This window comes from Schistocerca nitens, chromosome 3 (assembly GCF_023898315.1).
Source record: "Schistocerca nitens isolate TAMUIC-IGC-003100 chromosome 3, iqSchNite1.1, whole genome shotgun sequence".
Classification (NCBI taxonomy): Eukaryota; Metazoa; Arthropoda; class Insecta; order Orthoptera; family Acrididae; genus Schistocerca; species Schistocerca nitens.
The window spans coordinates 48,216,566-48,238,162 of record NC_064616.1 but is presented as its reverse complement, the minus strand read 5'-3'; the positions used below and the strand labels follow the sequence as shown (position 1 = coordinate 48,238,162).

The window sequence follows — 21,597 nt, the reverse complement described above, 5'->3', positions numbered from 1 at the left end:
CCTTGGGTACATATTTTTTATAAATAATTTGGAACAAAATGTCAAGAAAGAAATTAGATGATAAGTAAGTCTGTCTTGCCACCTTTCTTATGAAGTTGTTTAACAATTATTGCAGATTTTAACCTGCCTGGAAAAATTCCCTGTGCCAGTGATGCATTGCATATATCACTAAGGGCTTTACTTATTAAGTCAGAACAACTTTTCAGAATTCTGTTTGAAATTCCATCAAACCCACATGAACTATATTAATTTCAGTGAAGAATGTTTGTGCTGCTTATAGTTGACCTTTTGAATGACTTTTTTAATATATTCCCTTGCTTCTCGAACTGGACCATTTAATCTTATGTTTGGTGCTAAGTTTAGAAAGTAATTATTAAAAATACATGCAACTTGTGAATTATCAGTCACAACACTATCATATAGCTGAACTGTTATGGGAACCTTTACAATGACTGGCTATCCTGTCTCCCATTTGACAATGTCCCATGTTTCATCTCCATTATTTAGTTCTGTCATGACATGCATACTTCTGGACATATTACAGTATTTCTATATTAGGCTGGTAATACCACATCTTGACTTACCCTGGCCCTTACATAGGTTTCCCCTCTTCCTCTTACACAAGTTTTTAATTCCCTTAATTATACATTGCTTACTTTTTTTTACAGATCTTAGGTATAATTTTTTAGGAAAGTAACCTTCAAATACTGACACAAATTTACTATGGAATAGATTGAATTCAATATTAGCATCTCTTTCTACATATTGTCACAAAAGAAGCTGAGTAGCAACATGTGTAGTGCTTATGATACTACACTGTTGCATGGAGGGTAATGAGTTCAAAACTCACCTGGACTGTACAATTTTAATTTCTATATTCAGTTCAAGTACATTCTATAAGTATCCACAGATGTCAAGAATCATTGTACTGGAATGTTCTGTAACTGTACATATACCGTATGTGTTCTGGCTGGAGGCAGTTTGTTCCACGCTCTTGTATGGGCAAGTGCTGAATAAACCACCTCCTACATGACATTACTCTGCTGGAGAGACTGGTTATTGAAACTTGTGATAGCACACATTATCGATGACACAGTGGATCCCATCAGGCCACAACAGAGCTGCAGTTTACATGATGAGAAACCTGAGTTCTAGCCATATTCAACAGATTGCAATCTATCGGAGACAGAAGAAGGAGAGAATGTTAAGATGACAGCAACTGTGTGTCACCACATGAGACATCCTTCCAGATTCTCTGGTGATGATGACCAACATCCAAACAAGTGGCTGAAGGTATATGAGCATATAGCCAAATTTAACAAATAATTTTAGCCGATGCCAACTCTGGGACGAAGACGAACAAGAAGATGTGGGTGCAGGACGATGTGGGTCACAATCACTGCAAGCTAGCTGCTGGGGAGGATGCTCCCCAACACATTGATCAAGGTCTCCATTGCCGTTTAGAAGCTCCAGCCAATCACCTAGCTGCCACAACCTGGAAAACTAAAGGGTGTGACCTTCCTTGGAAATGAGGCCCCTGAAGAGAAAAATCCTCCGCCGTTGATCACTACAAAAATGATAGGAAACTATGTCGATTTCCTCATGGATGGCCAACCAGCCCAAGCTCTTCTGGACTCTGGCTCATCATATTCAATCATTTCTGAGAAGTACTGTCAACAGTTGCAGAAAACTGTATTCCTTGACAACAAAACATCTGTACTGAAGCTGGCTAATGGGAAATATGTAAAACTTACAGGAAGATGTGCCATTCACGTGGGTATAGGTGGCCATACACAGCCCTTAGAATTCATTGTCTTATAAGAGTGTAGTCATGACATTCTCGGATGGGACTCTTTGAAAGCTTCTCAGGCAAGTATAGATTGTTGTCACTTGAAGATTATGCTAGATGAGATGAGATATTGTGGACAGGAAGATGTGCGTCCGAGTGTGTGGAGACTATGTGTGATGGATGAAGTGATGATTCCTGTAGCCAGCTCTAGAAAGGTAACTTCCACGTGTCATGCCATGCATCAACCCATGGATCTTGTCATGGAATGTAAGATGAGCATACCACTGAAGAGTAACTTGGTCATCTCAGCTTCTGTCGTCTCATTTAAGAATGGATTCAGTGAATTGTGGATAGTTAACTGTTGCCGAGAACTGCAGATCCTTCGAAGACACATGTGTGCAGCAAATGCTGAGCCATTAGTTGAAGAACAGCTGAACATCATAGAAACCTCCCACGCCAAGTCTGTGGGCGAAATTAGCACTACCGCTATGAGACAAGATCTTCTAGCAAGACTATCACCAGATCTCACTAAGGAACAACAGGAGAAGCTACTTGACATTCTTCAAGAGTTCTCCAAATACTTCAATCCACAGGTGAAGAGCAAATTAGACAAATCAACAGTGAAGCACCAGATTAGCACTGGAGAACATCAGCCAATAAACCAGATAGCATACCATGTGTCAGCAACGGGATGTTGAATAATTCATGACGAGGTAGAGAAAATGATGAAGAATGACATTATTCAGCCTTTGCAGAGCCCATGGTCATCTCCAATCGTCCTTGTCAGGAAGAAGGGTGGCAGTTGGCGCTTTTGTGTTGATTACAGGAAGCTTAATAATATAACTTACAAGGATAACTTAAAAGGACATTTACCCCCTTCCACGAATTGATGATACACTAGATTGTCTGAAGTGGGCTAAGTTTTTCTCAACCTTGGACCTTATAAGGTTGTAAGACAGTTGTCTGACATTACTTATGAAGTTGATTTCGACACCGACACAAGATGACGAAAGATCAGAGATACGGTCCATGTCTTTCAAATAAAGTCCTATATGGATCCTGCAGCCCAGGTTAAATTCGAAGCTCCAGCGACAGGCAAAAAGTGGAAAGGTGATGAAGAGCATAGTGGCAAAAGAAGTTCTAAGAAGTTCACTGCCAGGGGGAGAATCAGTCATCATGAGTCAGAGTATGCAGGACAGATGACTCATTCCTGGACTAGGAGGACATAACACTGAGCTGCTGTTCTCTTAAGGAGGGAACAATGTTGCAGAAGAAGCTAAGTAGCACCATAGTGCAGTGGTTATGATACTAAACTGTTGCATGGAGGGTTGCAAGTTCAAAACTCACCTGGACTGTACAATTTTAATTTCTATATTCGATTCAAGTACATTCTAGAAGTATCCACAAATGTCAACAATCACTGTACAGGAATGTTCTGTAGCTGTATATATACTGTATGAGTTCTGGCCGGAGGCAGTTCACTCCCCACTCTTGTGCAAGTGCTGAATAAACCTTCTTCTATGTGACATTATAGTTCATCCTATACCAGCCATTTTACTTACTTTTAAAACATTGTAATCTGTTCTCATTAATAAGCCTCACTGCTTTTATGGGCCCACCTCAAGGTTGTAAGTTTCCATGTTGTTTATTTCCATTAATTGTGCATCATGATCAGATAGTCCATTAGCAATTGGGTACACATTAATTGTTTCAGCCTGGACACTGTCCATTATCATTGTCCTACTACTTTGCTGCACACAATCTGGAAAACTGCCTACTGAAATGTGATTGAAACATCCAAATAATAATTCTAGTTAATTTTTCTTGACTGTATACTTTAATAAATCTACAATGAAATCTCTGCAAACTACTAACACTTTTTTCTTGTCTGACAAGTAGCTCAGTAGTGCATCTAGATTTCTCATAAATGACTGAAAAGTTTCCTAGAAGGGATCTGTAGACTGTTACAATTATCAAACAAGTATTCTGCAGTAACAACTCACAAGCACATGCATCAATGCAAAAGACTATATGTTTCAATATTTTTGATTTTGTGTCCAACTTTAACACACGTTTCAACTTCTGATTTTTCCATATTAACTTTATACAAAAATGATGCAAGTCTATAATCCCTGATATTTAACTTCTTCATCCCTGTTGTTTATGGTGTTCAGATAGGTGCAGAATCTATATCAATTCTATCTTGTTTTTCAACCCCCTATTATTCTAATTACACTTTAATGTCTTTTTCCAATGGTGAGACAAAACATGAATCATTAGTTGTCACAGCACACCAACAAACAAACCAAACAATGACCAAGGAATTATCTGTTGTACAGGAAATGGCTACAGCTTTGTGGGATGTGAAAAAAATTGAGTACATGTATTTTATGGAATATGGTAAAACTATCACTTTGAGAGTATACTGACATTAAGAAAATTCAGAAGAGTCATCAAAATAAAGTTAATTGGCTACTGACTTCTATGGTTTTTTTTCCCAATCAAAAATCCTGCCCTTTCTCTGGTAAACAGTTAAGAAAGGTTCTGTCATTTTAAATCTTAATTTTTTTAAATCCATTATCTATAGAATCCAGATTTAATTACAAATTATTATGTTCTATACCCATAAAAGACTGATCACAAACATTTTGAGACCAAATCAAATTTTAGACACCAACATATGGCTGACTACAATCTTAGCTGGCACAATTTTACAAATAGTAATTTTTAAATGTGTAGTGGGGCAGAGCAGGGTTGGTCGTTTGTGTTATTGTTAACGCTATCATTCAGTCCACCTACCTTGATAGGATTCTTGCCAATGTCCCTTCACTTTGTGGTAGCAGCTACATGTTAGACAGTGTAAAGCAGCACTGATGAAACCACTACCTAATACCTACCACACAAAGGCCACGTAACTCTAGTTAAAAGTCAGTTCCTGAAAGTTCATTGGGCATTCTGGATATTCAGTCCACTTCCAGAAAAGCATTTAAAATTATATTAACTCTGTTTTTTATTTATATTGAAACACATGAAACGGCTATCAAGTGTGTAGGATGTAGTCCATCATGAGACGGGCACCACACTGACACTGGGACAGATCCTCACACTGGATGATGCATGGGTCAGCCAAGTGTGGCCAATGCAAAGCCAACAGAGGACAGTAAATGCACCGTGAGAAGCATGAAGGGAAGACTGCCGCATGGTTATAGTCTCCTTTATGGTCTGCAGTTTATTTGGAGAAATCAGGGGACACCAATCCACACTCAGAACTTGTAGCAACTGTCAGCGTAGAGTTGACAAAGTACAGTTCTGGTATTCCCCCCCCCCTCCCCCCTGCATACCCCTCCCCCCAATCTCCAAAGCCAGTACCCTGGTAGCCAGCTTGGCCAACCAGTTAGCATGGCTGTTCCCTGGGATGACAACACGATCAGAGGTCCATACAAAGAGAACCAACCATGCAGCATAGTGTAGGTCACACAGGAGACCCTGGATGGTCATGATCAGGGGGTGTCAAGGGTAGCACTGGTCAATAGCCTGAAGACTACTCAGAGTGTCACTGTAGACTGAAAACATCTCACTGGTGAAAAAATGAACATGACTGAGGACTCCAGCAATGGCTTTCAATTCTGTAGTACATACACTTCATCTGAACAGCAGGAAGTGTACTTAATGGCACTTTGCATATATGTAGGCAAAAATGGTTCATCATTCAATCGTAGAGCCATCATTGTATACCACATCTGAGCCCAGAAATGCATCAAGGACGTCCAAGGACAGGCAGCAAAAAACCATAAGGGTCTATTGATTCTGTTGGTCCAAAGGGGAGGTTGAGGCAGATCTCAGTATGGGGTGCACCCCATGTGGAAACAAGTGACAAGAGGTGAGAGTGGAGAAAGATGGATTTCAGTGTAGAGACTCCATATGCAAACTGCAGCTGTGACTCCAAATCTTGGTCTCTGTTGTAGGAGATGCATCTTCTTACCAGGAAGGAGGACACAGTAGTTATGACATTAAGGGGAGCAGTGAACATGGGATGCATAGTTGAGCAGCAGTTGTTGGCTGATTGTTGGCTGATTTGTAGGGGATGCCAGGTACTATGAGTAGGATGATTACAGGGCTGGTCCAAAAGCTATCTGTCTCAAGTCAGACCTTATGATGGTGCATCAGGTCCAGCACCCACAATTCTGAAGGCAATTCTGAGCCATACACCAGGCTCCCATAATCAAGGTTCAACAGAATCAGAGCTTTACAGAACCATGAAAGTCTAGAGCAGTCTGCACCCTAGCAGGTGTTACTGAGACAGTGAAGAGTGTCTAGGTGTGGCCAGTAAGTTCGCTTAAGCTGGTGAAGATGGGGAAGCCATGTCAACTGGGCACTAAATACAAATCCCAAAAACAGATTTGCATCCACCCCATTGAACATTTTGTCATTAAGGTAGAGTCCTGGTTGGGAATGGACAGTACACTGGAGACAGAAGCACATGACAGATGCCTTGGCAGTGGAAGACCAGAAGCAATGGCTGAGATTTCAAGACTGTGCCATTTGTATGGCAACCTGCAGCCAGCGTTCAGAAATTCCCACAGTTGAGAAGCAGTAGTAACTGCAAAAAATGTCAGCAGACAGGGGAGGTGACACTGTAGCCCCACAGTTGCAGCTAGACCATTGATAGCCACTAGAAAAAGGGGCACACACAATAAAGAGCCCTGTGGGACCCCATTATCTTGTACATGAGGAGTACTGTGGGAAGCACCAACTTGAACCTGGGAAAAAGCTGAGACAAGAATTTCTGGGCAAAAATCAAGAGTTGGCCGTAGACATCCCACTCATGGAGGGTAACCAGGATGTGGTGTTATAAGCTGAATGCAAGTCGAAAAAGACAGCAATAAGATGTTGATACCAGGCACAAGCTGACTGAACAGTGGATCCTACGCAGACCAAATGGTGAACAGTAGAATGGCCTTGCCAAGTACTACCCCAGGACAGAACCAATAGACCCTGAGACTCAAGGTACCAACACAGCCATTAGCTCACTGTGTATTTGAGCAACTTGCAGGGAACATTAGTGAGGCTAATTAGGTAATAGCTGTCCATCTCAAAGGGGTGTTTACCCGGTTTCAGTACACTGAGATGGGAACTCGCCCTTGCTCTGGGTATAGTCGGAAATGGCATGGATGTGATACTGGTAATCCACTGGCAAGTGTTTGAGCTAGGGTCTAGGGCACCCACTCACTGAATGCAGCATCATCAGGTTCCAGTTGACATGTAGTACATAGTAAAGAAGTCATTCTACAAGCTATTTGGGGAAACAAATTGCTGGATAATGATTCTCAGATGCAGAGGCTCAAGTATAATGAAAAGCAAAATATTCAGCAACAGCATCTGAATCATTGCAGATATCACCATTCACAGAGATATCAGATACACGCACAAGATACTGGTTCCCATAGAAGCTTCAGATCTTCACTCAGACCTGTGAAGGAGGGGTATGTAGACCAATGGTAGCAACATACTGCTCCCAGGATCCTCCTTTCTGTCAGAAATGGTCACAGAGTCATTTGAAGGCAATGAGATGCTCCATTAACAGATGTTGCATATAGTGTTGGAGAGCCCACCTGCAATCTCTAATGGCTACAACTATTTCAGGGATACACCAAGGTACCATCTTCCAATGGGTGGATCCCATAGAGGATGGGATCACTGAGTCAGCTCCCAATAGAATATGGCTGCAGTTGTGCTCTGGATAACGGCATCAATACCTCCAAGTGGCAAGGTGTGAAGAGCAATGACAGTGGTGAAAGCACCCCTGTCAGCTTTGCAGCGAGCCATTTGGGTGGACACCTGATTGATTGATGCTGAGGGGTGTGTGTCAAAACAATCAGGAAATGATCACTGTCACACAGGTAATCATGGACACACTAATGGATGGATGGGAGAAGACATGGGTAGCAAATAGAGAGATCAATGGCTGAGTAAGACCCATATGCCTGAAGTTTGTGAGAATGCCAATATTACAAAGCCAAAGATCAGGTTTTGTGAGGAAGGTTTTTGACAGCTTTAGCATGGCCAGTGGTTGTAGTTACACCCCACACAGTGTTGCAGGCATTGAAGTCACCCAGTATTAGAAAGGTTGGGGAAGCTGAGGAAAAAGTGTAGAGGATGCATTCTGGACCATTCATAATTGGGAGTGAGATACACATTACAAATAGTAAATTCCAGAGATGTCTTCACACATAAATCCACAGCCTCCAAAGTCATATTGAGTGGCACATATTTGCTGTAGACAGAGCCCAGCACATACATGCAAATACCACCCAATGCTTTTTCATAGTCAGTGTGATGCTTAAAATAGCCCTGACAGCCACAGAAGGTAGAGGTCTTCATTGCTGGGAAACAAGGTTCCTGGGGAGTGATGCAAAAAACAGGGGAAACACACATAAGACATCATAGCTCAGCCAAGTGGTGGGAAAACCACTGCAGTTCTATTGGAGGATCATGCTATCAGTACTGTGGAGACATAAAGGGACCAAGGAGGCATGTCACATCTCAACACATCTCAGGTGTGAGGCGGTCTGGGGCCATAGGGACCACCAGGAATGCTCCTGGGATATGGAGGCAGAACATGATCAGTATGGTGGCGCAAGTGTCACGATAATCACCATCTTTTTGGAGGACTACTTTTTGTTCTCCTTCTCCTTAGATGATTTAAATATCTGCAAAGGGCTTGTCTGCCCCAGATGCTGGGGCAGGAGGAGGAATCTGAAGTCTTATAACAGGCAATCTTTGGCTCCTTCAGCCATCAGCTGGAATTCGGTTGTAGATCAGCAGAGTCCTGAGAAAGGAGCATCCCAAGAGACATCTTCTTGGAAAGGGATATCAGGAGAAGGCATTGCTCCTTTGGTTGTCAGTTGAGGATTGACATCCCTAGTGGATAGGGGACTGACTGATGCTCCCAAAATGGACGTTGTGGAACAGTAGGAGGAAGACCCACAACCACCTGAAGAGCAGGTTTAGTCAAGTAGCCCTGAGTGCAAGACGGAAGATACAGAGAGTGATAGCACAGGGACTATAAAGGATAACATCATTATAGCAGTAGCATAAGCCATCATCATACATATAGGATGTAGGCAATCATATTTCTTCATTTCTTCTTGGCCTGTTGACATGTGAGGCAGTCAGGGATCTTTCTCATTTGAAAGTGGTTCAGTCTGGTGAACAGGGGGAATGGTTCTCCCCACAGTTGACTCACATGGGGGATGGGTAAAAGAAGCATTTGTGTGCAACTGATGGCCACAGCTACTACAGATGGAGCTGGCATTTCAGCACAAAGACGCACATCCAAATCATACACATCTGTGCAATGCATGGGAGACGGAATATACAGCCTAACATCACAGCAATACACTATCAGCTTGACCACCTAAGGCAATGAGTAAACTTCAAAGGCTAGGATGAAAGCTCCAGTATCCACTCTGTTGTTGTTTGGTCCCTGCTGGACACGATGGACAAAATGCATGTCATGTCATGAATCCAAATTAGGACACACCTCGCCATCAGTTTGTAAAAGGAGATCTCAGGGGAAAATGATACTCTGTACCATATTCAGACTCTTATGGTGGGTTACAGTGACAAAAATGTCACCCAGTTTATTGCTGGCAAACAGTGCATGTGATTGAGTGGAGGTGACTATTTTAAACACAACATAGCCACGTTTTGAAACTGCTGCCACTTCCTGACACCTGTCTTCAAACTTTTCAGTGAAGAACAACAATGTCTTTGTAATTAAAAATAAATTCCAGTCCATCCTAGAACAGACCAAGTATTTGGATGAGTATTTCTCACCTCGACCGAGTGCTATGTTCTTCCCATAGCATAGCCAGGAAAGGGAACATTTAGTCATATCTCTCTGCATTATAATGTCTTGTTTCAAAAGAGACTGTTGGCTCCATGCAGCCAACAGTAGAAGAAAGTTTAGTTTGCCTTACGAGTGAATCTTCTGCCGTGGTGCCACCCACTGCCAGTGGGGCTCTCCTTATGGGTTACACCCAGCCACAGTAATGGTTATCTGGCCAGAAAACATTGTCCAGAGTCCCTGTGACCTGGCCATAATGGGCACATACTTCTTAGTTTGGACAGTAAGTTTCCAGGTGAGGCACCAACAGTGTGACGCCTGTGTGGTCAAGGAAGAGGGCTACCACCCTGCAGATACTCGACGGCCCCCCTCTCGACAATTTAATGGCTACTGTACTGGATTGTGGGTGTAGTACAATTACAATAAAGAAGGCTACCAAGGCAGGAAAGGTGGTATATATGCCATGCTGGGTGACCTTTCCTGTACGATCTGCACTTCCGTAAAGTTTAGAACAAAATTAGCAAATCAAACCCATTAAGGGGGCCATATAATTAATCATGAAAATCTGTATAAAGTTAGAGGGTAAGGAAACAAGTATCCAAAGCACAAACCAGATCCAAGCACAGTTGGCACATTGAAGACCATCCATTGGAATGGCAGAGAGGAGAAAACGAATAGAAGAAAGATAGACTTGCAGCATGGAAAGGGAAGTAACGCTACATTGGCTAGGGTCCTCTGGTGGCTGAAAATGTACTAAAAAAAGTGAGTCCCCTGAGGAACCAAAAGAAAATGCAAGATTTTCACAGCAAAGAAAAATGATGAACAGTCCTCAATATCAATCCTCATCCACATCAATTGTTCAAGGTAAATATACAAAAACAAAATTAGTTTTGTGCCCTAAAACTTGAGACATTGCAATAATCACATTTCATTAATTAAGAAGATTGCAAATTATAATTAAAATTTTGTTTCAATATTAACAACAGGATGGCTACAAATTATAGGTATCCCTGCCATCAACTTATATGGTGGAAATGGTTGATGAACATTCAATAAAACAGTGCACAGTTCTGTATGCTGTAGACAATGTCTCAATGGTTTGAGGAAAATTCCACAGATCAATGTAAAAATGTGCCATCACTATCCAAATCCCTTCCTTCCATTGCCTGATCACATTAATGCTGAACATATCTGGAATGCCATCCAGAGTGTTGGGTGGATCTTGGACCTACACCCAACCAATGATTGTGAATTGTTGTGGCTTGATGAGTCATGAATCATAATGACTGTTCAATGCTGGTGTCTCATGCAGTCCATTCCACAATCTGGTGCCATCATTGGTTCAAAAATGGTTCAAATGGCTCCGAGCACTATGGGACTCAACTGCTGTGGTCATAAGTCCCCTAGAACTTAGAACTACTTAAACCTAACTAACCTAAGGACAGCACACAACACCCAGCCATCATGAGGCAGAGAAAATCCCTGACCCCGCCGGGAATCGAACCCGGGAACCCGGGCGTGGGAAGCGAGAACGCTACCGCACGACCACGAGATGCGGGCGCCATCATTGGTGAAAACTGAAATGCTATCTGTGACTAGATACATGTATGTAGTTCAAATGCTCCTGAGTATATAGTTCCCTCTATATTCCGTAATAGTGTTTGCAAGAGCAAGACATGAAAGCTGTAGCAGTCATCTGGCAAATAATCTTATACCATACTAAAAATTAAGGCAATGGTGTGGAAGTAGCATTAAGCTCTGCATCTCTTTACATGCAAGAACTTGTAATTAATTAACACTGTAACTCTTACTGTACCTATGTCTAGCAGCGAACAAGCTTCTATTTGATACTACTGATATACTAATTTTTTAAAGCACAATTTCAAGAGTGTAAATGTAGTTTTTTCCACTTTAGCCTTGAGGCTTTAAGATATTGAAGATCAGATGAAAAATGTAAAACAAATATCTCAACATCTATACTACTATAAAAAACAGAGACAAGTTAAGAAGTTTCATATTGTCAATGCACAATTGATGGAACACTAGGGGGGCAATGTATTGTACTTGCTAGTTACCATTTTGTTCCATTCTTGCATTTACCATATTTTTGAGAATGTTTTCATCTCTTATACTGTTCACTTCCAAACAGCCATAGTTAAAGCCGAATAGTCACAAAAATAATCTTATAAATGTGTTTTGTTTAAAAACCAGACATACAACTGTTTCACTTAGCACTAACATGCCTGGAAGGGTACAAAGATTTTGAGACTAAATGCAAAAGTTCTAGAAAGTTAAAAATACCTTAAATCTTGATGTTCCTATGATATCTTCCAGAAATTCCAGTAGTCCTGTGTCATTTTCATTTCTGCCTTTGGGTTTCATTAAGGCTATGGATTCTACTTCACCCTGTTTTGCAAAGAGATATTAGAACATAAACCACATTATGTAATGTAAAATTTCCACTAAGCTGCCACCATACGAAGTTGCTGTCAAGACATGTAAGGTCTTATTAACGCAGATTATTTTCATTATGGAAACTCTTTGCACAGAACCAATTTCCCTCATCATCTGAATATCAAAAATACTGAAGGAGCATCAGCCTACACTATTTTAATTTGTGCTTCCAGTCACATAAGAAAATTTTCATTTTTGTATATACACGTGCAATGTACACTGTATAATTGTGTAGCAATATATACAGGGTTACGGATAAGTACCTCTGATATTTTAGGAGATGAGTTATCAATAACTACAAGACATATATTAACAATTACATGTAACAGAGGATAGAGCATCTCTCCAGGTATCAGTTTTAATATAGACTGTGCCATAGTTCCAGGGTGTGCCACTAGAGGGGAAAAGCATGTCAGAACATGTAGAAACACCATCCAATCCATATTCTCACACTAAATTAGTTTACACCTGCAGATAGGTGACCCAATGAACAGGTTTCCAAAGTGGGCTGCTGTCATTGCATCTTTCCAGGTGGCGGCAGCGGAGGCTTCTGCTTCTGCTTCTTCTTCTTCTTCTTCAGGTAATTGGATGCATATGCTCTTCTGTTCATATTGAAGGTAATCTTATCACAAGCAGTGCCCATATTGAGCATCTGCAAGAATTAAAAATTTCGATAGATGCTCTATCCACTGATCTATGTTTTTTGCTGTACGTCTTGTTTTCATGCAGACTACTTCTGAAACCCCAGTGGTTCCTATGAATAATCCTGCATTGATTTTATTTTTATCTGTGTCTCTCTCTTAAGGGCCAATGTACTTTTAATTTACAACAGTTTTTTTCATTATCTGGCTTACTAAGGTTCACTTATTCACTATGATTAGTTTAGGTTGTCTGTAAGATCAGTCACTAGATTTTGTATTTTATGTATCATGTGAAGTTTAACTGCTGACATGGACCAAAAGTTATGATAATGTTGTCAGAGAGAACTGAAAACATTATAATACTCAACAAGAACTCTTATGGTCGATTTAGTGGAAACACTGTTGTAAATATATTAGTTTTCTGTGCAGATGATTGATATTACAAACTAGTAAACATACCTGAAGTATGAGAAAGCGTTGTTGAGTCAAATAAATTCCATTTTTATGCAGATATTCTGAAATTTCTTTGAATTTAACTTGGTGATTGTTTAATATGTAAAATGATGTATTATTCTGAAAAGCTATTCGACCAACGCTAAACTCTGAACCTTCAATTAAATCATTTTCATTGCCAGTCTGAAAAAGAAAGAAAATTGTAGTGATTAACTGACAACAGTAAGTGAGTAATTAATGTTATTTAGACATGTAAATATTCAAAACCAATGGATGAGTATTCAGCTCTTGCTATGTGGCCTGTAGACAAAATGCTGCTGAACTGTTGTGTTGTTCCAGCAAGATCTGCACTTGCCTTTAGTTTCCAATGGATGTGCTAGAACATATTGGAGCTTAAATTTTTTGGAATCTAATGCTACATCATTTTCAGTGACAAACTGCACAATGTTTGTGCACTAGTATTCTTGATTTCTTCAAGCACTATTTACATAGATTAAAATCACCAACTTTACTATATTTGTATTTTTTTTCCATGTCTTGTAAATGCCTTACATAATTTCTTAATCACCACCATCTGCTCTTACTCTTGTTATTTCATTGCCCTTCTGCACTTAAGATTAACTGTGCCAATACAACATTAAATAAGATGAAAAGGCAGACTAGTGTTTAACACCTTGTCTTACCATTAGGTAAAATGGATGGCATGTTCATACTTAAAGTTACTGTAGATTCCCCATCAGAAAATGAACCACATGCCATTAAAATGTGGTGTACTGAAATGAATGTGCCACAAATACCATTGGCAGGTGGGTCCTGTGAGCAGAGTAAAAAGCTGCGTGTCAGAGGAAGAAGAATGCCATCACAGGATGTTGGTTTCCCCAGCCATGGCTTTTTTTTCAATCACTATTACCGAGTCTCCTTCCCAATGCCTTTGACCTAACCCAGCACTGGAAAAGTGTATGTCTGCAGGCTTTTGTGGCCATTGTGACTAAAGGTAAAATCTTGATTGACTATGACATGTTTCTCCTAGAGGATAAATATTTCAGCCCCTCTGCTGGGATCTTGTGGTGTTCACAGACAACTGAACACTGTCAAGACCAGTGTCTCATTGTTTAATAAAAGGGAGTTTTCCTGCACTTATTCTTAAGAATTATTGATTAAAATTGCTGTCTCTGCCACTGCTGGGCCATCTTTATTGGATAGAGAGGAAGCTTTTTCACATTTGTGGTGAAGAAAAGTTATTGATTAAAATCTTTCCTACTACTATAAGTGACTCATTGTTGTTGGATAGAAGCAAAGTGAGCAGAGCAAGAGAGGGAGATTGGTTATCAAAAATATTATTGTCTGTAGAGGAGGCTTCCTGTATAATGTTTATATTCCTTTCCTTGATGGCAGCAAGCCACAAAGCTGGAAGTCTATAGCTGTGTTCTCTGTTTAAGTTACGTATCTCAGAATCACTCTAGATAGAACCTTGAGCTACAAAGAGCACATCACCAAGCTTTCTCATAAAGTTGCTGCAAGGAACAACATACTACATAAGCTCAGTGGTACCACCTGGGGAACCTTTGCTGACTGACTGTGTTTAACTGGCATCAGTCTTGTGTACTCTGCTGCCAAGTACTGTGCACCTGTCTGGTTGGAAAGTGTACATGTGAAGAAGGTAGAAACAAAAGTGAATGACACAATGTGCTGCATTACTGGTACCATCAAATCAACCCCATGCCACTGGTTACCTGTATTGAGTCACATCCCTCCACCTCACTTAAGGTGGAAACAAGCTCTACCACTGCATGAGGAATTCTGTCATCTGCCACAGCAATGATTGCAATCAAGAAGACCAGCAATGCAGAACAACTCATTGCAGATGGTTTTGATCTAAATGAAAGCTGGAAGCATGACTGGTCAACAAAAACATTGGGAACAAGAGCCCATCACCTTGATCCCACAAAGAAGCCAAAAGGTTTTGACCTACCAAGGAACCTCTGGTGCCGCCTCAACAGGTTAAGAACTGAACATGGTTGTTGTAGCTGCTTCAGATACAAATGGGGCTGGATCAGTTCACCAATGTGTGAATATAATGAAGAAGAGCAGACAATTGAACATCTAGTCCAACGCTGTCTGCTTCATTCATACCCTGGAATTCCCGATGACTCTCACGTCCAGCTTAATTGGTTGAAAAACTTGGACTTGAAGGTTTAATCTTGTCTTATATCATAAGAATATTGTATAAAATCACCATACAATTAAATAAAACAGTCATTTTTGGAAATTTCAATCAGTCTTCTTCCATAGATGTTGGCCAGCACACACATGTTGTTGAAATCAATGTCTTGGCCACAGTTGTCTTGATGCTCCACTACCACAGACTTCATATTTTGTTTTAACCTGGTGTGGGTGAGGTCGTGTATGTCATACCCGAGGTGTTTTGTAGTGCTGATTATTGAACATCATTGTTGCCACACAAATCTTGCTGTCACAGTAGCTGGAGGTAAGGGAGAGGGGGGGAGGGTGGGGGGGGGGGGGAAGCAAGATGCACTGTTGAGTTTATTGTTGTGCCAGCGTCAGAGGGAGATACATGTGTGCAAAGGTGGCTAGGGTACGTTACAGCCGACATCATAGTTGGTGTTACAGTTTTGAACTGTCAGCAAGTTTATGATATATACAGTTATTTATAGCATTCTTTAATTTATTTTTAGATTTTATATTTCTCAAGGTGACTTATGAAGAAAATAAGAGTCAGGTACAAGAACTACTAGAACAAGTTCTAGAAAACTGTTCAAATGCTAGTTCCTGTGACTGAGAGCACTGAAGATATTGACAAAGCTTCTCAAAGAAGTGAAAAAGTGATTCGGAGCAAGAGGGTATTTTGGATGATTTGGAAGGGCCAAAATCTGCGTTAGCGGCTCCTAATCAGTCACCTGAGGTATGTAGGACTTTTTAGAGGTCCAAAGATGGTACAAAATGGCTGAAGGATTGTCCTAGGCAAAGTGTTCATTTTCATTCAGAGAATATTATTACCAATTCTCAAGGTGTAAAAGGTGCTGCAAAACATGCTAAAACAGAGGTGAAAATTGGAGTATTTTTATAACAAACAGTATGTTTAATACTATATTTACACATACAAATAATCAAATAAGGACTATCAGGGGAAAGTAGCCACAAAATAAAAAGCAGTACCACACCAATGATAGAACTTTGGAGTATTTGAAGACATTTATGAGACTTTTGTATATAGTGGTCCAAAACCACTCAAACAGACAAAATTTGAATGATGTGTGGTGTACAGATGGTACTGGAGATGCAATCTTTCAGACTACAATGTCATTGCAGAGGTTTTACTTTCTCCAAAATTGTTTGAGATTCAATGATAAGAGCACCTGGGACAAAAGGAAAAAGAAAAAGAGATATTTCTAATAATTTTGTTGAAAATATTCAAGAACATTATAAGCCATCTGAGAACACTGATGAGATGGTGTTATCTTTCTAAGGGTGATGTCCTTTCCATGTATACGTGCCAAACAAATCAGGCAAATACGGCATAAAAATATATGCTCTTGTAGAAGCAAAGACATTCTATATCCTCAAACCAGAAGTTTACTTGGGAAAACAATCACCAGGACCTTACCAGTTTAGTCATGAAGCATATCATATTGTAAACCATTTAGTGGAGCCAATAACAAAAAGAAATAGGAATTTTACATTCGATAACTGGTGTACTAGTTACCCTCTTACGATCCATCTCTTGAAAGAACATTCATTGACTTCTGTCAGTGTACCTGATATTTCCAAAAAGGGACAGAAGTCTATAGATCTCAAATTGGGTTCCAGAATGATGTTATATTGGTATCCTACATACCTAAAAAAGTAAATAAATAAATAAATAAATAAATAAATAAATAAAGTTGTGCTTGTTATATCCACTTTACACCATGATAAAAACATGGACCAACTGACAGGTAATAAAAGAAAACCAGAAATGATTACTTACTACAATGCAACTAAAGCCAGTGTCAATGTCACAGATGAACTGAGTGCCACTATGATGTTGCCCGCAACAGCAAACATTTGCGTCTGACAATTGTTTATGGTATACTCAATATGGCTGCCACAAATGCCATCACAATATACAGAGGAAATAACAAAGATGACAAAAAACGCATGAAGTGCTGAGATTTCATATGTAATTTAGGTTTGAATCTGATAAATGACAGTCTTCACATTATTGTTCTTCAGAGTGTGAGAAGCCAATATGGGTGTAGCAAGCAATTTTTATGTGTGGAGAATGTGCTGATCTGTAGGTGTAATAGTGGTGCTAAGCTAAGAAATCTCATAAGACCTTTTATTTTCTTTTTCTGTTTTATAATTAGATGATAATATCATTATGTTAATTGAGCAAAGAAACTGTAATTTTGTTTGAATTTTGTATGAAAAATGTTAAACTTATGAAACTTTTACATTTTCTGAGAAAATATTCACTCTTCATTATTTCACGCAAAAGAAAAGGTTTTATATCTTAAATATAGTATTTTACTTACTCATCTTGTTTCATAGACACCATAATTAATATTCCAAGTAAAAAATACTTAATGCTCGATTACAGTATCAAAAATTCATCATCAAAGTTTTGGGTATCTAATACCCATCTCATAGCTGGTGTAACAATTTCTCACCTCATTCACACTGGGTTAATCATATGTGGCACTCATGTTCATTAATACATTCTTTCACAATCCATACTGTTTCACCTATATACACACTACCATGTAGCCACACACGATTTTGTAGAATCTTGGATTGTGGAAGTAATCAGATGCGTCCATTTTGCATTGGAAAAAAGCTTGTATTTTGTTCTGACTGAAGCATTTGGTCTGTGGGGAACTGAACAAAAATACAGTCAATGGTACAACAGTGTGTTCTTTGGTTTGATGTGGGAGGAGACTGACTGGAATTGTAACACATGAAATATTAGTTCACTTTATTATAATACAGATACAAAGGCTTACTTAACTTGGAACAATCCACTTCCATAGGAATGTTCCGAGTATTTACAACCTACCATGCATATTAAATAACACTTATACAGACAAATTTACAGGACTCTTCACCTGAAATATAACTGCCCTATGAGGTGTGGCTACATCAGCATTTCTCATTCATCAGTGCAGTATGCTGCGACTCATTTTCTGTGATTTTGTTGCAAGGTGCTAACCTTGCTTTGGTATCCTGTTCTTTGGACAACACCACATCTGTATGCCATTTTTCTGTAGAAAATTGTACTGAAACAGAGGATGACAGACTAAAGGTCGAAATACTAAATGTCTTTTTCTAAAGCTGTTTCACAGAGGAAGACTGCACTGTAGTTCCTTCTCTACATTGTTGCACAGATGACAAAATGGTAGATATCGAAACAGATGATGGATGGATAGAAAAACAATTAAAAACACTCAAAAGAGGAAAGGCCACTGGACCTGATGGGATATCAGTTCGATTTAACACAGAGTACGCGAAGGAACTTGCCCCCCTTCTTGCAGCGGTGTACCGTAGGTCTCTAGAAGAGCGTAGCATTCCAGAAGATTGGAAAAGGGCACAGGTCATCCCCATTTTCAAGAAGGGAAGTCGAAAAGATGTGCAGAACTATAGGCCTATATCTCTATCATTGAGCAGTTGTAGAATTTTGAAACATGTATTATGTTCGAGTATAATGACTGTTCTGGAGACTACAAATTTACTCTGTAGGGATCAGCATGGGTTTCAAAAAAGACAATTGTGTGAAACCCAGCTCGTGCTATTCGTCCACGAGAATAAGAGGGCCATAGACATGGTTTCCCAGGTAGATGCCATGTTTCTTGACTTCTGCAAGGCATTTGATACAGTTGCCCAAAGTCGTTTAATGAACAAAGTAAGAGCATATGGACTATCAGACCAATTGTGTGATTGGATTGAAGAGTTCCTAGATAACAGAATGCAGCATGTGATTCTCAATGGAGAGAAGTCTTCCAAAGTAAGAGTGATTTCAGGTGTGCCGCAGGGGAGTGTCATAGGACCGTTGCTATTAAAAATATATATATATATATATATATATATATATATATATATATATATATATATATATATATATATATATATATATATATATATATATATATATATGACCTTGTGGATAACATCAGAAGTTCACAGAGGCTTTTTGCAGATGATGCTGTAGTATATCAAGAGGCTGTATCAATGGAAAATTGTACTGAAATGCAGGAGGATCTGCAACGAATTTATTCATGGTGCAGGGAATTGGAATTTAATCTCAATGTAAACAAGTGTAATGTGCTGCAAATACACAGAAAGATCCTTTATTATTTAGCTACAATATAGCAGGTCAGCAACTGGAAGCAGTTAATTCCATAAATTATCTGGGAGTACGCATTAGGAGTGATTTAAAATGGAATGACCATATAAAATTTATCGTCGGTAAAGCAGATGCCAGACTGAGATTCATTGGAAGAGTCCTAAGGAAATGCAGTCCAAAAACAAAGGAAGTAGGTTACAGTACACTTGTTTGCCCACTGCTTGAATACTGCTCACCGGTGTTGGATCCGTACCAGATAGGGTTGATAGACGAGATAGAGAAGATCCAATGGAGAGCAGCGTGCTTTTATACAGGATCATTTAGTAATCGCGAAAACATTATTGAGATGATAGATGAACTCCAGTGGAAGACTCTGCAAGAGAGATGCTCAGTAGCTCGGTGCGGGCTTTTGTTGAAGTTTCGAGAACATACCGTCACCAAGGAGTCAAGCAGTATATTGCTCCCTCCTATGTATATCTTGTGAAGAGACCCTGAGGATAAAATCAGAGAGATTAGAGCACACACAGAGGCATACTGACAATCTTTCTTTCTACAAATAGTACGAGACTGGAATAGAAGGGAGAACTGATAAGTACTCAAGGTACCCTCTGCTACACACCGTCAGGTGGCTTGCGGAGTATGGATGTGGACGTGGATGTAGATGTAGATGTGATCAGTGAAACCTGAAATGAATGGCAACCTAACATAGTTAGTAGGCAGTTCCACATCCTCCCTGTTAGCATAACTAACACTTCATTTAAAAGCACTTTCTATTGACAAACAATCATGCTGATGTTCTCCATTTTATTCTTTAAGAAATCCAACTCATATTATAAGTGGCTACTGTAACTGACGTCCACTGCTTGTGGTGTCATGGTAGTGTTCTCACTTCCTGAGCATGGGGGTCCTGGGTTCGATTCCTGGTGGGGGTCAGGGATTTTCACCTAACCCAAGATGACTGGGAGAAGTCGTGTCATCATCATCGTCATCCATCCCCATTATGGTTGGAGGAAGGCAACGGCAAACCACCTCCATTAGGACCTTGCCTAGTACAGCAGTGCGGGTCTCACGCATCATTGCCCTACGCTCTGTCAAGAAGCATGGGACTTCATTTCAACTGCCATTGATACAGAATGTATCTGAAGACAGTGTGTCCAGCAATAATTGCTTCTGGGCTGGGTCGTAGTGCAAAGTGACATTCAGATACGTATTTTTGTTCGTAAGCTTTATATACAGTCTTCGTCCGAGAGTGTTGTCAGATATTCTACACACCAACACACCTAGGAATGAGGGACTAACCTCACACTTTACCTTTAAGGGCAAAGTTTCTTTTGGGGTGAATCTTATTTCAGAAATTGTCGAATCTGTGAAGCCCTTCATTGCTTTGGGGACATATAACAAATGTATCATTCTCATAGCAGAGCCAACAAGAAGACTTTAGTGGCACATTAATTAATGCCTGTTGTACAGAATGTTCCATAAAAATGTCAACTGCTGGTGACAAGGGTGAGCTCATGGCAACAGCATCAGATTGTTCATAAAATTCTCTGTTATATTTAAAATACCTCATTGGCAATGGTAAGTCTGAGAACACTTGCCTGTACAAGCAACATATCATCTGGCACCCCCTACATTTTTACACACAAGCAATTTATCATTTGGCACACCAACCCCTTCCCTCCCTGCCTCAGACATAACTTGCTATGCTTTGGGCTATTCACAAGACCTTTAAAAAGAAATCTAGTGAACTTGGAAATAGTTTTTCTTTTTTTCTACTGAGTATGATAGACTGTGTAGAAATTTTTTCTAGGGATGCATCTGGGACCCCTCTCCACAGGGCACCTTAAGTGACCGTTTATATCACTTGGTCCTTAAACCAGTCATGTAGATGGCCCACTGATCAGTAGCAGGAAGAATTTTAACCAATAACTCTTCTTCAGCATAAGCCTGAATAAATTTCCTCTCTATCCAGTGATGATGGCCACCAACGATAGCCTCAGGAATTTTACCCAATAACCCCATTTCTTTAGTATAAGTGCAGAGAAACTTCCTTTTATAAGAGAATGTGGCA

The 21,597-nt window shown here is 39.9% G+C and overlaps 1 protein-coding gene across 1 annotated transcript in view; it reads right to left on the bottom strand.

Annotated features, from left to right (window-relative positions):
• Positions 1 to 13,293, bottom strand: part of LOC126248415 (structural maintenance of chromosomes protein 4-like) — a 164,507-nt gene extending 151,214 nt beyond the window's left edge. Inside the window, exons 1-2 of the mRNA XM_049949380.1 lie at positions 13,193 to 13,293; positions 11,940 to 12,044 (exon numbers count right to left, since the gene is read on the bottom strand). Coding sequence (XP_049805337.1) covers positions 11,940 to 12,020 — 81 coding nt within the window. The 5' untranslated portion in view covers positions 12,021 to 12,044; positions 13,193 to 13,293. The remainder of the gene's footprint in view (positions 1 to 11,939; positions 12,045 to 13,192) is intronic.
• Between the last annotated feature and the right edge of the window lie 8,304 nt (positions 13,294 to 21,597).